The sequence below is a fragment of the Echinops telfairi genome, unplaced genomic scaffold (genome assembly GCF_000313985.2).
Source record: "Echinops telfairi isolate 266 unplaced genomic scaffold, ASM31398v2 ScPeMD7_7457;HRSCAF=8495, whole genome shotgun sequence".
NCBI classification, from domain to species: Eukaryota; Metazoa; Chordata; class Mammalia; order Afrosoricida; family Tenrecidae; genus Echinops; species Echinops telfairi.
Window position 1 is genome coordinate 43,329,657 of NW_022111357.1, and position 11,951 is coordinate 43,341,607.

At 56.8% G+C, this 11,951-nt stretch overlaps 1 protein-coding gene across 1 annotated transcript in view; it reads right to left on the minus strand.

Annotated features, from left to right (window-relative positions):
* The window catches only part of PRKCZ (protein kinase C zeta), a 125,118-nt gene that overhangs the window by 7,088 nt on the left and 106,079 nt on the right, over positions 1 to 11,951 (minus strand). The window contains exons 11-13 of the mRNA XM_045299228.1: positions 1,105 to 1,191; positions 589 to 724; positions 403 to 490 (exon numbers count right to left, since the gene is read on the minus strand). Of these exons, the coding sequence (XP_045155163.1) occupies positions 403 to 490; positions 589 to 724; positions 1,105 to 1,191 (311 nt within the window). The remainder of the gene's footprint in view (positions 1 to 402; positions 491 to 588; positions 725 to 1,104; positions 1,192 to 11,951) is intronic.

Below are 11,951 nucleotides of genomic sequence, written 5' to 3' on the forward strand. Positions count from 1 at the left end.
CACACACACACGCATGCACACGTGCACGGTTTCATGGACCCACCGTCTGTCTTTACTTTAGCACCCTTCCTTCTTCCTACCTAGGAGGCCCCTGTCCTGGGTCCTGTAACCAGGAACACCAGGGAGTAGGCAGCTGGGGCAACCTAGGCTGTCAGGGGGTTTAAAAGCAGGTGTGAGTGGAAGGTGGGTGCCGGGGACAAACCCAGGGGAGATGAAAAACGAGACCGCGTGCCCACTGTGTGCACAGGCCTGGGAGTGACCGGGTGTGCGACGGCCTTGCAGCTGCTCCAGGCCCCCAGTGGGGTGGGGTCAGGCGGGACGGAAGCGGGCAGAGCATCCGAGGGTGGGACCCAGCTGACAGTCTGGGGAGAACCCTCCCCCCAGGGTCCTCTCCAAGCTCACCGTACTCCTCTCCCCGAAGGATTTCTGGGGCGATGTAATTCGGGGTCCCGCAGAAAGTGCTCGTGGTGTCTCCGGGGCCCAGGCCTTCCTGTGGGGACAGAGCTGGTGACCGGGGTCCAGTGTGAACACAGACACCAGGCGCAGGGCGGAAGGCTGGGGGCGTGGCGGGACTGGCCAGGCACCGACCTTGCACATGCCATAGTCGGTCAGCTTGATGTGCCCGTCAGCATCCAGCAGCACGTTGTCCAGCTTCAGGTCCCGGTAGATGATCCCCCGCTCGTGCAGGAAGTTCAGGGCGATGCAGATCTCCGCAGCGTAGAACCTGGGGGGCACGAGGGGCTCAGGTAGAGAGCCACCTGGCAGGGGCCGCTGTGGGCCCCCACCCCATTAGGAGGTGTGGAGCGGGTCTCTCCTCCAGCCAGAGGGCTTTCTCACCAGTGGCCTTCCCCCCAAGCGTCCAACTCAAACCAAAATCCCACCCCCTGCATGGAGTCCACTCCACTCCGAGGGGCCCGAGCCACACCCAGGGTTGGCTGGTGGTTGAGAGTGGGAATGAGGGCAAGGGAGAACAGGGGAAACAGCACGGGCTGGAGAAGGGTGGGCCCCAACCTGTCACCACCCTCCTCCAGTGTGTGTCTAGGTGCTGAGCCTGCAGGGCTGTGTGCCCCCCCGTGCCCCCCTCCCCCAGCCCCGGGTGCCCACCTGGCGTGTTCCTCTGGCAGTTTCCGTTGCCTCTGCATGTGGAACATGAGGTCCCCGCCGTTGACGTACTCGATGACCAGGAACAACCTGAGTGGCAGAGAGGGTGCCGTCATCGTCACCGCTGGGCTCGCTCTCCCTCCCGCGCCACAGGGGCACTCAGAAGCAAGCACCCACGTCGGCCGAGAGAGAGGGTCCCTGTTCCCCGAGACGCTGAGGTCTGGACCCAAGGAGAAGCACCCGGAAGAAGGGCCTGGTGGTCCACTTCCCAAAAAGCAGCTGCGGGGCTCCTCGAGGCACCCGCTCGGCTCCGACACGCGTGGGCCTCCAGGTCACAGCGGACTCAGTAGCAGCTGGTCTGGTTTGGGGATATAAGCGGAGGCGCGGCCTGGAAGTCGGCTTTTCAGTGAAAGCAAAATTGCGTTTGGGGGTGGTGTGTTTCTTTGGGGGTTCGACTGTGCTCCCCACTGGCCACCTGCTTTGGTTGCTTTTCTGTGTGGCCGAGGATGAATGATGCCCGGGGCACCTGCCAACTCCTGGAGATGGTAAGGAACCCCCACCCCAAACCGGCCTGAGAAGGAGGGCAGAGGCCCCAGGCTGCACCCCGCGTCAGCGCCTGCTTAGGCAGGGAGCACAGCGGTCACTCTGCATTTGGAGAACAGAGACTGCCTGTTAGCGGACGGACGCGGCTCCATTCCGATGTGTCCCCGACACCAGTCAAACTCGGGTTTGGAAACGAGAGCGAGCTTTCCTCCACTCCTTCACTTAATCCTCCCAAGAGTTAGCTCACCGCCGCAGATGTCCAATAGGGAAGAACGAAGAATGGAGGCACTTGCACGGCGTGCTGGCCAAGGACACTCACAGCCCCGTGGCCCGCCCGGAGGGCAAACCCATCGGCCCCGGACGAGCACAGCCAGCGAGCTCCTGGGGGCAAGGGTGGCGAGGCTCCGTCTTATGTATTTGGACATGTCATCAAGAGACCAGGCCCTGGGGCCGGCCATCAGGCTCGTACAGGAGAGGGGCAGCAAGCGGGGGAAGGATCCAGCACGTCTGGGGACAGGCTCCCGTGACACCCTTCGGCTGACCACACGGACTCGATGGTTTGTTGACGCCATGCTGTTTACCTGCCAGCCTTCCCGGGGGCAGGGAGGAGGGTTTACACAAAGTAGGTTAACTTGCTGCCTTATCAGAAAATGAAGATTTCGGCTCCATATTCCGATTAGAAGCATTTTTTTTTAAAGGCAGAAACGGGAACAAACATCGTGACCAGCAAGTGGAGCGTCTGGCCACTCAGCAGGATGGGCACTAAGGGCTCCATCCCGAGGCCAAACTCAACATGTGTGTGAGGGGGTGGGGCAAGGGGGCTCAGCCAGTTTCCGATGAGCTCCCCAACAACCAGGACACGTGTGGAAGTTCTCTCGTAACCCTGACCTTGCCAGCAGGGTCTTACTGGGATCATCGACAAGAATCAGGAGAGGAGCAGACCCACGAACCACGGGATGTGGAGATGGGCCGAGCTCTGTTCCTCAGCCTCCCAGTCACTCTGGACAGACAGGAGCCCTCTGGGGAGGGAGGCTGGGGCTGGGGTGAACCCCGGTGCAGGCGGATTCCCCAACACTTTGAGGAAAGAATGGGCTCCGGCTTCCTCCTTAGCTTCCGCCCAGGTGTCACCGGCACATTCTCTCCCTCCTCCCATCCCCGGGTCGAATGCAGAAGCCCCAGCCCAACACACTGGATCACAGGGAAACCGGATGGCTGCGATGACCATGAAGGCTAATATAAACCAGGCGTTGGCCAAGCCCGGCCCACAGCCTGTATTTGCAAAGAAAGTTTTATTGGAACAGAGCCATGCACACTTCTCTCCAGATTGGCCCTGGCTGCTTTCACGCTGCAACAGTGGCTCTCAGAGAGACCGTCTGGCCCATGGAAACAAGCGTATTTCCATCAGGTCCCCTGAGAAAGTCTGCTGACCCCTGGTATGAACAACACCCAAGCAAACACGGTAGGCTGCACTCCCCAGGCACCACACGCATCCCTGGATGTAGGGGACAAGGGATGCATGTGGTGCCTTTCCCAGGGCCATGCAGCTACCGTCCAACCAGGGACAACATCAGCCCTTTGAGGAGGAAGGGGAAGCAGGCAGGCAGGAGACCTGGAGTCCCACTGGAAGGAGAGTTGGCTCTGGGGAAGAGAGAGCCTGCCCGCAATGTTGAGTGACAGGTACAGGAGGCAGAGCCAAGGAGCAGCGCGCCAGAGACAAACCCTGCTCAGAAACCACTGTTTGAAACCCGCCTCAACGGGAAGCGTTGCAGGTGAGCAGTAGGAGAGCAGCAGGTGAGCCAGGCAAAGATCACAGCTCCGAGCAAGGTGGCTGATGGGGCCCAGATACACAGGGTTTGATTCGGGCCCCAAGAAATCTCCTACCAGAGGGAGAGCCAACCAAGCTGGCCCTCAACTCCTCTGAGGGCGGCCGAGGCCAGAACGCAAGCGGGGCCCCCACCTAGGGCGAGTGTGCCCCCGCAATGCCACACCGAGCAGGCCAACATGCTGCTCAAGGGCAGAGTGGCAGGTGACTTCAAAGAGGAGGGAGCCCACGCCCTGCGCAGCAGCGCGCCCTCACCTAATCCACACTGCCTCTCACCCAGGCAGGAGCCCAGCGAGCGGGGCAGGGAGGCCGAGGGACGGAGAGCGGAGCGACGGGAGTGTGGACCCTGCCAACACCACCTGGTGAGAATGGGACTGCCGGGGCCACGGAGCCACCAGGGCCACAGTTCCCATGCGGGAATCTCGTTTACGGTCTGACTCATACCCTAAACACACGGGGAAGTCACTCCACAGAGCGCTGTATGTTAAGTAAAACGCAAGCCCCGAGGGTGGCCTGGAAGCCACCAGGCGCCGTGGGTGTCTCTCCTCGTGGCAGTTCCCGTGACTCAGGGCTGCGCCATGTGCTCTGGGGTCTTCCACGGTGGAGGGAATGTGGGGACTCGGATCACTGGGCCTTGCTGAGCTGCCTCGGGGTGGACTCGAACCACCGACTGTCTGGTTCACAGAAGCTGTAAAAGGACTGGGGTGCCGGCGCGAAGGGCACCCAGTTTGGAGCTGACGCTAAATAGCATTGGGATCATGGAGTGAGGCGTCACCAGCTTGGCACACGTTAACACATGGTCACCCCAAACGGGAAGATGGAGGTGAGCCGGCGTCCCTCCCACATGTCGCAGGACCCAGCAGCCTCGCAGGGAAACCCACTGTGAGGAAGCCCCAAACTCACAACCCTCGGTCAGTTCTGACTAAGAGCCAGCCTAAAGGACCAAGTAACGCTGCCCTGTGGGTTTCCCAGGCTGGGGCTTTTTCTGTGGGTAGAGAGTCTCAACTTTCTCCCAAGGAGTGGCTGGTGGCTGTGAACTGCGGATGCTGTGGTTAGCAGCCCAATGCTTAGCCCATGATGCCACCAGGGCCTGAGATCCTGATGCTCCTCAAAATGTCTCAGAAGGATAAGCAAATGAGGGAAATCCCCGAATTCCACGAAGACTATACAGACAAGGGCTACCACAGACCAGTCGTACATCAACGTGAACGTCTGTGCAAGACTTCCAAGCATGAAATCACCAAACGCAAACCCCACAGCAGCTGGCCAAGAACAGAGACAAGACGAGGCCGGCTCCTTCCTCGTTGCCACCGAGGTGACCCCGAAGCAAAGCGATCCTATAAATGCACTGGGAGTGGAGTGGAGTGGAGAACCGCAACACAGTCCCTTGGCTGACACAGACGGGTAAGTGCTTGGCTGCTTCTGGAAGACCCCAGCCCCTGAGGCCCCATGGGCACAGCTCCACTCTGCCACACGCGAGGGGGCCATGAGTTAGAGCCCCCTCGGGGACAGCAACGGGGGTTTTGTTTAGGGAGTGAGAACCACAACAATCGTCTTCATAAATGTTGGAAGGGCCTTTGAAATAACTCAGTGTTCTTGGTAAAAACCCTAATAACAGACAGAAATGGTTTCTCTAGGATACAAGGTAACCATCCAAGCCTGTTATCTCTCCGCCTCTTGGCCCCTTCTTCTGACTTCCCACCGTAGGGGCTGGAAGTCTGCAAACTTCACCCCCAGGCTCCGACGCCTGGGAGAGATTGGATGGCAGGGGAAGAGCTATGATTCCTTCCGTCAGCTCTGGGCAGCGCCACCCAGGATTAATATGCAGAAACCAAAGAGCTTGTTGCTAAAAGCTACTCCGGGGAAAAAAAAAAGGTCTCCTCTGCAAGTGATCTATGAGCTATAATACTTGGGACTAAGTGCAACACATGGAGGTGTGTGCAGTCTCTTAATAAAGGCCACGGAGGAGAATATGACTAAGTGAAAAGGCAGATGATGACCTTGAATAGAAGGTCCAACAACGTAACTCAAGAAACCGGAGAGGTTTGTTGTGCCGACCTGGGCACGTGGGATTAATCAGGCCGTACTTTGATTGGAGGGGGCAGATAAATGGCTGTGCCAGGGTCAGCAGGTGTCAGGTTCAAAGGCCCCATGATGTGACTTTGGGATGCTGCCCCGAGAAGGCATGACTGCCACCATACATCTCTGCTCCCTTGGCAAGTCACACAGGGTATAAGCCCCCCACCCCCACCCCACCCCGCCCCCCAAACACTCCTGGTCCAGGAGCTGGCTGGGGCCTCTCAGTGAGGAAGAAAGGACATGGCCACCTTCCCTGTGGGTTCCCTGTGGGTCTGTCTCAGTAGAAGCAGGGGACAGTACCACGAACCCCATGCTGAAGGGGTGGGGGCTTCCACATGGGCCCCTCACTCTTCAGGGCTTGGGGATGAAGTGCCAGCAAGCTGATAGCAATCACCCCCTTACGATTTACTTTGCATTTCCTGGCTGAACCACAACTCACTTCCACTGGTGCTACCAGTCCTACCCCCTCACTGCCAGGTGGGCCCCTGGCCTGGATGGCTCTGCCTGGCAAACACCACGGTCTGGAGTTTGGCTTTGACCTTTGAGACGCCGTGAGCCGTGTGCCACGCGGGCCGGAAGGCACCAGGCTTGTCAGGAGAACAAAGGCTGCAGTGAGGAGCCCACATCGTGCAAACGTGTGTCACTCAGCGCCGGCTCCTTCTATTCTGGGCTCGGGTGATGACTGAGCAGTTACTGCACTCTAGGCGGCAGTGACTCATGCTCAGGGGTTGCACCAAGGTCATGGCCCTTAGGCCTCAACTTTGTGGCCTGCACCCCAGGGCTGATGGGCTGACTATGCCTCACCGCCAGAGGTTGCCTCGCCTTCATGGGGCCCTGGCGTGCCTGCGGTGCCCCCTCCCTGTGCCTCTTCCTCCTCCACCAATTCACCACCAGGTGGCTCCACAGGGGAGAGCATCGCCCCTGGCTCTGCTCACCTGTACCTGCTCTGGGGGAGGGGGGAGGGACGGGGAGGCTCTCTGCACCGGGTCACATGCAGTCTCCTATCCCCCCGACACCCCCACCCCCCATAGCCTCCTGTGGACAAGTACTGGCAAGTGTCTGGTTTCTGTGGATCTGACCCTGTTCCTCACAACAGACCCCATCCCTCATGCTGCGACCCCAGCCCTCCTGGCTGACCCTACTTCTTAGGACATGACCCATCCCCCTGATTGGTGACCCTATCTTCTTCACTCCAAACCTGTTTCTGTTCTTCGCACTGTGACCCCATCCCTCAGGCCCTGGCTCTGTCCTTAGATCTCACTCCGGGCCCCTCATCCCCGAAACAAACACAAACAAACTCACTGCCACTGAGTTTTCCCAACTCACAGGGGCCCCATGGGACAGGGCAGAACTGGCCCTGTGAGTTTGAGATGGTCACTCTTTAAGGAGTAGAAAGCCTCGTCTTTCTCCTGGGAGGAGCTGGAGATTCCAGGCTCCTGATCTCGCGGTTCGAAGCCCAGCGCCAAACCGTGACGCTGTGTCACATGCCACATTCTTATTATCCACACAGTGTCGTGAATGCTCACACTGTGATGCTGTACCGACTCTCCCGGGAGCTTGGTACTGACAGATCATCGGGGTTGGCTTAATCTGACAGGCCTCGCCTGACTGAGAGTTCCCCAGTGGCCCTCAATTTCCTACACGGCTGCGAAGTCATAAAGCCTGCTGAAGAAAAGGAAACAAAACTGCCCCAGCCACACACTGGCAGGAAACTGCCAGAAATCCAGGCCGGATTCAGAAGATGTGGAACAAGAGGCATCCTTGGTGCCGTCGGATGGACTCTTGGTTGGAAGCAGAGAACGTCAGGAGGATGCTTCCCCGGGCTGTACTGACTACACAAGGCAGTGGACTGGGTGCACCCTAACACATTATGAACAACATCAGAATGGGGGTTCCAGAACAATTTGGATCCTGTACACGGATCGAGAAACAACAGTTTAAAGAGAACACAAAGAGACATCATGCTTCAGAACTGGAAAAGGTTTGCGCCGTGGTTACATCTCCTCGCCACAGTGATTGGCTCTGCACACTGAATAATTCAAGAAGCTGGACTGTGGGAAGAAGAATGCAGCACCAGGGTTGGAGGAAGGCTCACGATGTACAGGTGGCACGATCTTGCTTACTGCAAGGAAGAGGACTTGAAGTCTCTGTGGATGAAAAGCCTTCGGTATGTGTTGGGTCTGAAGATGAAGCAAATGAAAATCCTCACCATCGGACTGACGACCGTGATAGAGAGAGAAAAACCCTGAAATCACCAAGGGTCTCCCTCCTTGGATCAGCCACCCAACCCGTTCCCATGGACGCAGCAGGCGAGAAGTAAAAGGATACATCGGACCGGAGAATCTCCACAACAGACCCCGTCAGAGTGTGATGACTGAGGGTACAAGTCCCCTGTAAACAAGAGAAAGCCGGACGAGAACTGAGGTGTTCAAACCGTGCTGCTGATGGAAGAGTGCCACTGTCCAATGCCCAGAACTCACACGGGCCCATCTGCCGGAAGAGATGCGGGAGAAGCCCCACGTCATCAGCTGCTCACGTCTAAGTTCAAGGTAAAGCTGCAGAAGATGAGGGCAAGTCCGCGAGAGCCAAAGGACGACCGCCGCTCTCTCCCGCTTGCATCGGAACACATTTGACACACTGAGCATGAAGGACAGAAGGCCCGATGGGCTGTGGGAGGACATCGAGACCATCATTCGTGAAGAAACAAAAGGTCATTAAAACGACAGGAGAGGAAGAACAGATCCAAGTGGCGCCAGAAGAGACTCTGAAACTCGCTCTCAATCGCAGAGGAGCTAAAGCTTGCGTAAGAAAAGAAGAAGTCGATGAGCCGAACAAAACATTTCAAGGGGCACAGTGGGGAGACAAAGTAACATGTTATATTGAAATGTGCACAGACCTAGAATCAGAGAGCCGGAAGGGAAGAACATGCTCTGCATAGCTTAAACGGGAAGAACTCGAGAAAAAAAATCAAGCCTTGAGTTGCACTCTCGAACGATGCCATTGCAAAATATTGCACGAGGCAGGAAGCAACAAAAGAAAATGCAAAGAACAGAGTCACTGCACCAAGAACTAGCGTACATCCCACTATTTCAGGTGGTGGCAATCGAGCAAGAACCAATGGTGCTGAAGGAAGAAATTCAAGCCGCACTGCAAGCATTCGCCAAAAACAAGGCCCCAGGAATTGACAGCATACCAGTGGAAATGTTTCAACAGGCTGAGGAAGCACTGGAAGCACTCACGTGTCTGTGGCCCCCAAACTGGAAGACAGCTATTTGACCAAGTGACCGGAAGACATCCACGTTTATACCCATCCCAAAATAAGGGGGCCCAAGAGGATGCTCGAACTACAGAACAACATCGATGTCATATGGAGTGAAATGGTGCTGAAGAGCCTCCAAGAATGGCTGCAGCAGGGCTGACAGGGAGGCCGGATTCAGAAGAGGACCTTGATGCTGTCAGATGGCTGCGGGGTCAAAGCAGAGAATACCAGAAAGATGTGTACTTGTGTTTTCTTGAGTACGCCAAGACATTCGACTGTGTGGATCCTAAGAAATTATGAACAACCTCCAGAAGACGGGGAATTCCTGAACATTTCACTGTGATCACTTGGAATTTGCACAACAGAGGCAGCTGCGTGATCAGAACCAGGGATGCTGCACGACTTAAAATCAGGCAAGGGGTGCCTCAGGATTGCATCCCCTTACTTGTACCCTGTATTCAACGCGTATGCTGAGCAAATCATGAGAAGCTGGAACCCATGAAGTGTGTGGCATCGGGATTGGAGGAAGGCTTATGAACAACCTGCAGTACGCAGACGATGCGTCTTGCTGGCCAAAAGTGTGGCGGAGCTGAAGCACTTGCTGATGAAGATCAAGGATCACAGCCTTCAATACGGATTCCAACTCCATGTCAAGACCACCAAAATCCTCACAGCTGGACCAGTGGGCAACGTCAGAAATGGAGAAGAGGCGGCAGTTGTCGAGGACTTTGTCTTGCTTGGACTCACCATCAAGGCGCACGGAAGAGCAAGAGGTCAAAAGGTGCATTGCCCAAGGGCTCATGAGGGAGGGCTCAAAATGAGGAGCTGATGCCAGGGGCTTACGTGGAGGGCAAATGTTTTGAGAATGATGAGGGTAACGAATGTACAAATGTGCTTAATACAACTGATGTCTGTATGGATTATGATGAGTTCTATGAGCCCCCAATAAAATGATTAAAAAATAAACACCACCCAAAAAATGGTGCATTGCATCAGGTAAATCTGCTGCACAAGACCTCGTTAGGGCACCGACGTTACTTTGAGGACTAAAAGGCACCTGACCCGACCCTGGGTACTTTCACTGGCCTCATACGCAGGCGAAAGCTGGACCATGAGTCAGAAGACCCAAGAAGATGCGATGCACTTGGCACGGTGGCCAAGAAGACCATGCCACAGGCTGCGAAAGACAAACAGACCTGTCCTGAAGAGATACGGCCAGACTGCTCAGAGGCAGGAGTGACAAGACCTCATCTCACACGCTTTGGACATGTGGTCAGCAGGGACCAGTCCCTGGAGAGAGACATCATGTGTGGCACAGTGGAGGGGCTGCAAACCAGGGGGAGACCTCCAGGAGCTGGAATGACACCATGGCTGCCACAAAGGTGAGGCTGGCACAGGGCCGGCCAGTGTCTTGCTCCGCTGGGCAGAGGGTCGCGGGCTGTGGGTCGCACCCGACGCGCCGGCACCCACCACAACAGACGGTGGACTGCCGAAGAATGCGCACATCCGTCGGGAGAGCGCCAGCCAGAACCGCCTTAGAGCCGGGGGCGAGCCGGACTTTGAACACGTCACCGGGAAGGGCGGGATGCTGCTGTGGGTCAGGGAAAGCAAGGCAGACCCTCGGTGGGATGGACAGACACAACAGCCACAGGGCTCGGCACAGCAGCAGCCACGAAGATGGCAGAAAACCGCATCGCCTTAGATGAGGGGGCTTCAAAAAGCTGATGGAAAAGCGGAATCCAAAGCTAACGGAATTTGTGCGTGAACTTTTCCTAAGTCTGCTCGGACATAGGTCATGAGGAGGCCAGGCTACCTCATCAGCCATGAACAGAAACAGCAAATGGCTAGAAAGAGTTTTGTTGATCAGCCATTTATTTCTCCTGAAGCCCTACAGTGGGATGAATGGCTGCCCTGAAAAAGACAGATCGTGTGTTCAGCACTGGAAGGGTTTCATGGGATTTAAAGAGAAGAGGGGCTCATTCTGGATCATCTGAGTGGCCCCTACATTCATGCGATCCCATATGTTCTTGGGAGACCGAGCGCTGGAGAGAGATTTGACAGGGACAGGAGGGGAGGCCTGGGAAGGCAGAGCAGAGAGCGTTTGAAGATGCTGGCCTTGGGCATGCTGCTGCCACAAGCCAAGGGAACGTGGAAGTCACCTGAAGCAGGAGCTGGCAGGGAAGGCTCCTCCCCTGGAGTCTGTAGAGGGCCTGTGGACACCTGGACTTTGGACTTCTGACCTCTGCAACTGTGAGAGAATACCTTGTATTGTGAGCCCCTCGTCTGTTACAGCGGCCGCAGGAAACCCGCTTATTTTTCAAAACCAACACACACAGTCTCTGTTGAGCACAGGTTCAGGGTCACCAACAAGAGCAGTCTGACAGCCCCTGGGTAGAACAGCACTTTCTCACATAGAAGAGAGGGCAGGGCCAGCTTTGGCAGTGGGCACTGGAGGCATGGCCAGTGAGTTCCCTCCCCATGGTTGATGCAAGAGGGCTTGCGGCCCTCTGGTGTGGCTGTGGAAGGGTCCTGCTTCCTCTCCTACAGGTGCAGGTGTAGCAGCGGGGCTGGCCAGGTAGCCTGGGGCACGCACACATGAACGTAGCGAAGGCACTCGCTGGATGGAATCCTCTTGATGAGGAGGAAGGAGAAACAGGACGGAGGGCGCCCCAGCTCCCGCTCAGCTGCCTCAGGGGATGTTCCAGGCCCAGGGCAACAAGCACGGGGTCCTGGTAGGCTCTCCTTCTCACAGGCTCCTCTGGCTGAGACATCTCACTCACCGGTGTCCTTGACATTGACCCCCACCTGGAGAGACGTCCCTTCTACAAGGTTCTTGGGTCGAGATCTGGCCACTCCGGCCCCTGGAAGTACCAGCCCCCTTCCCTTCTCTCTCACAAGGTCCCTGGGTCACCCATTTGTAGGCACATGTCCCCCGGCTGTCCCTTCTCAGGCACCCTCGCCTTGATGCTGGGAGCCCATTACGCGTGCTGAATGGCTGTCTAAAGGGTGCGGGCGGGCTGACCACAGGGGCACATCTAGACTTGGCTGGATTGGGGGGAGGGGGAGAGAAGAGAAACCTTGTTCTGGAGAGGCTTTGGAACTAGATGGTGGTGATGACTGCTCACGGCGGTGAACACGAGGGGCGTT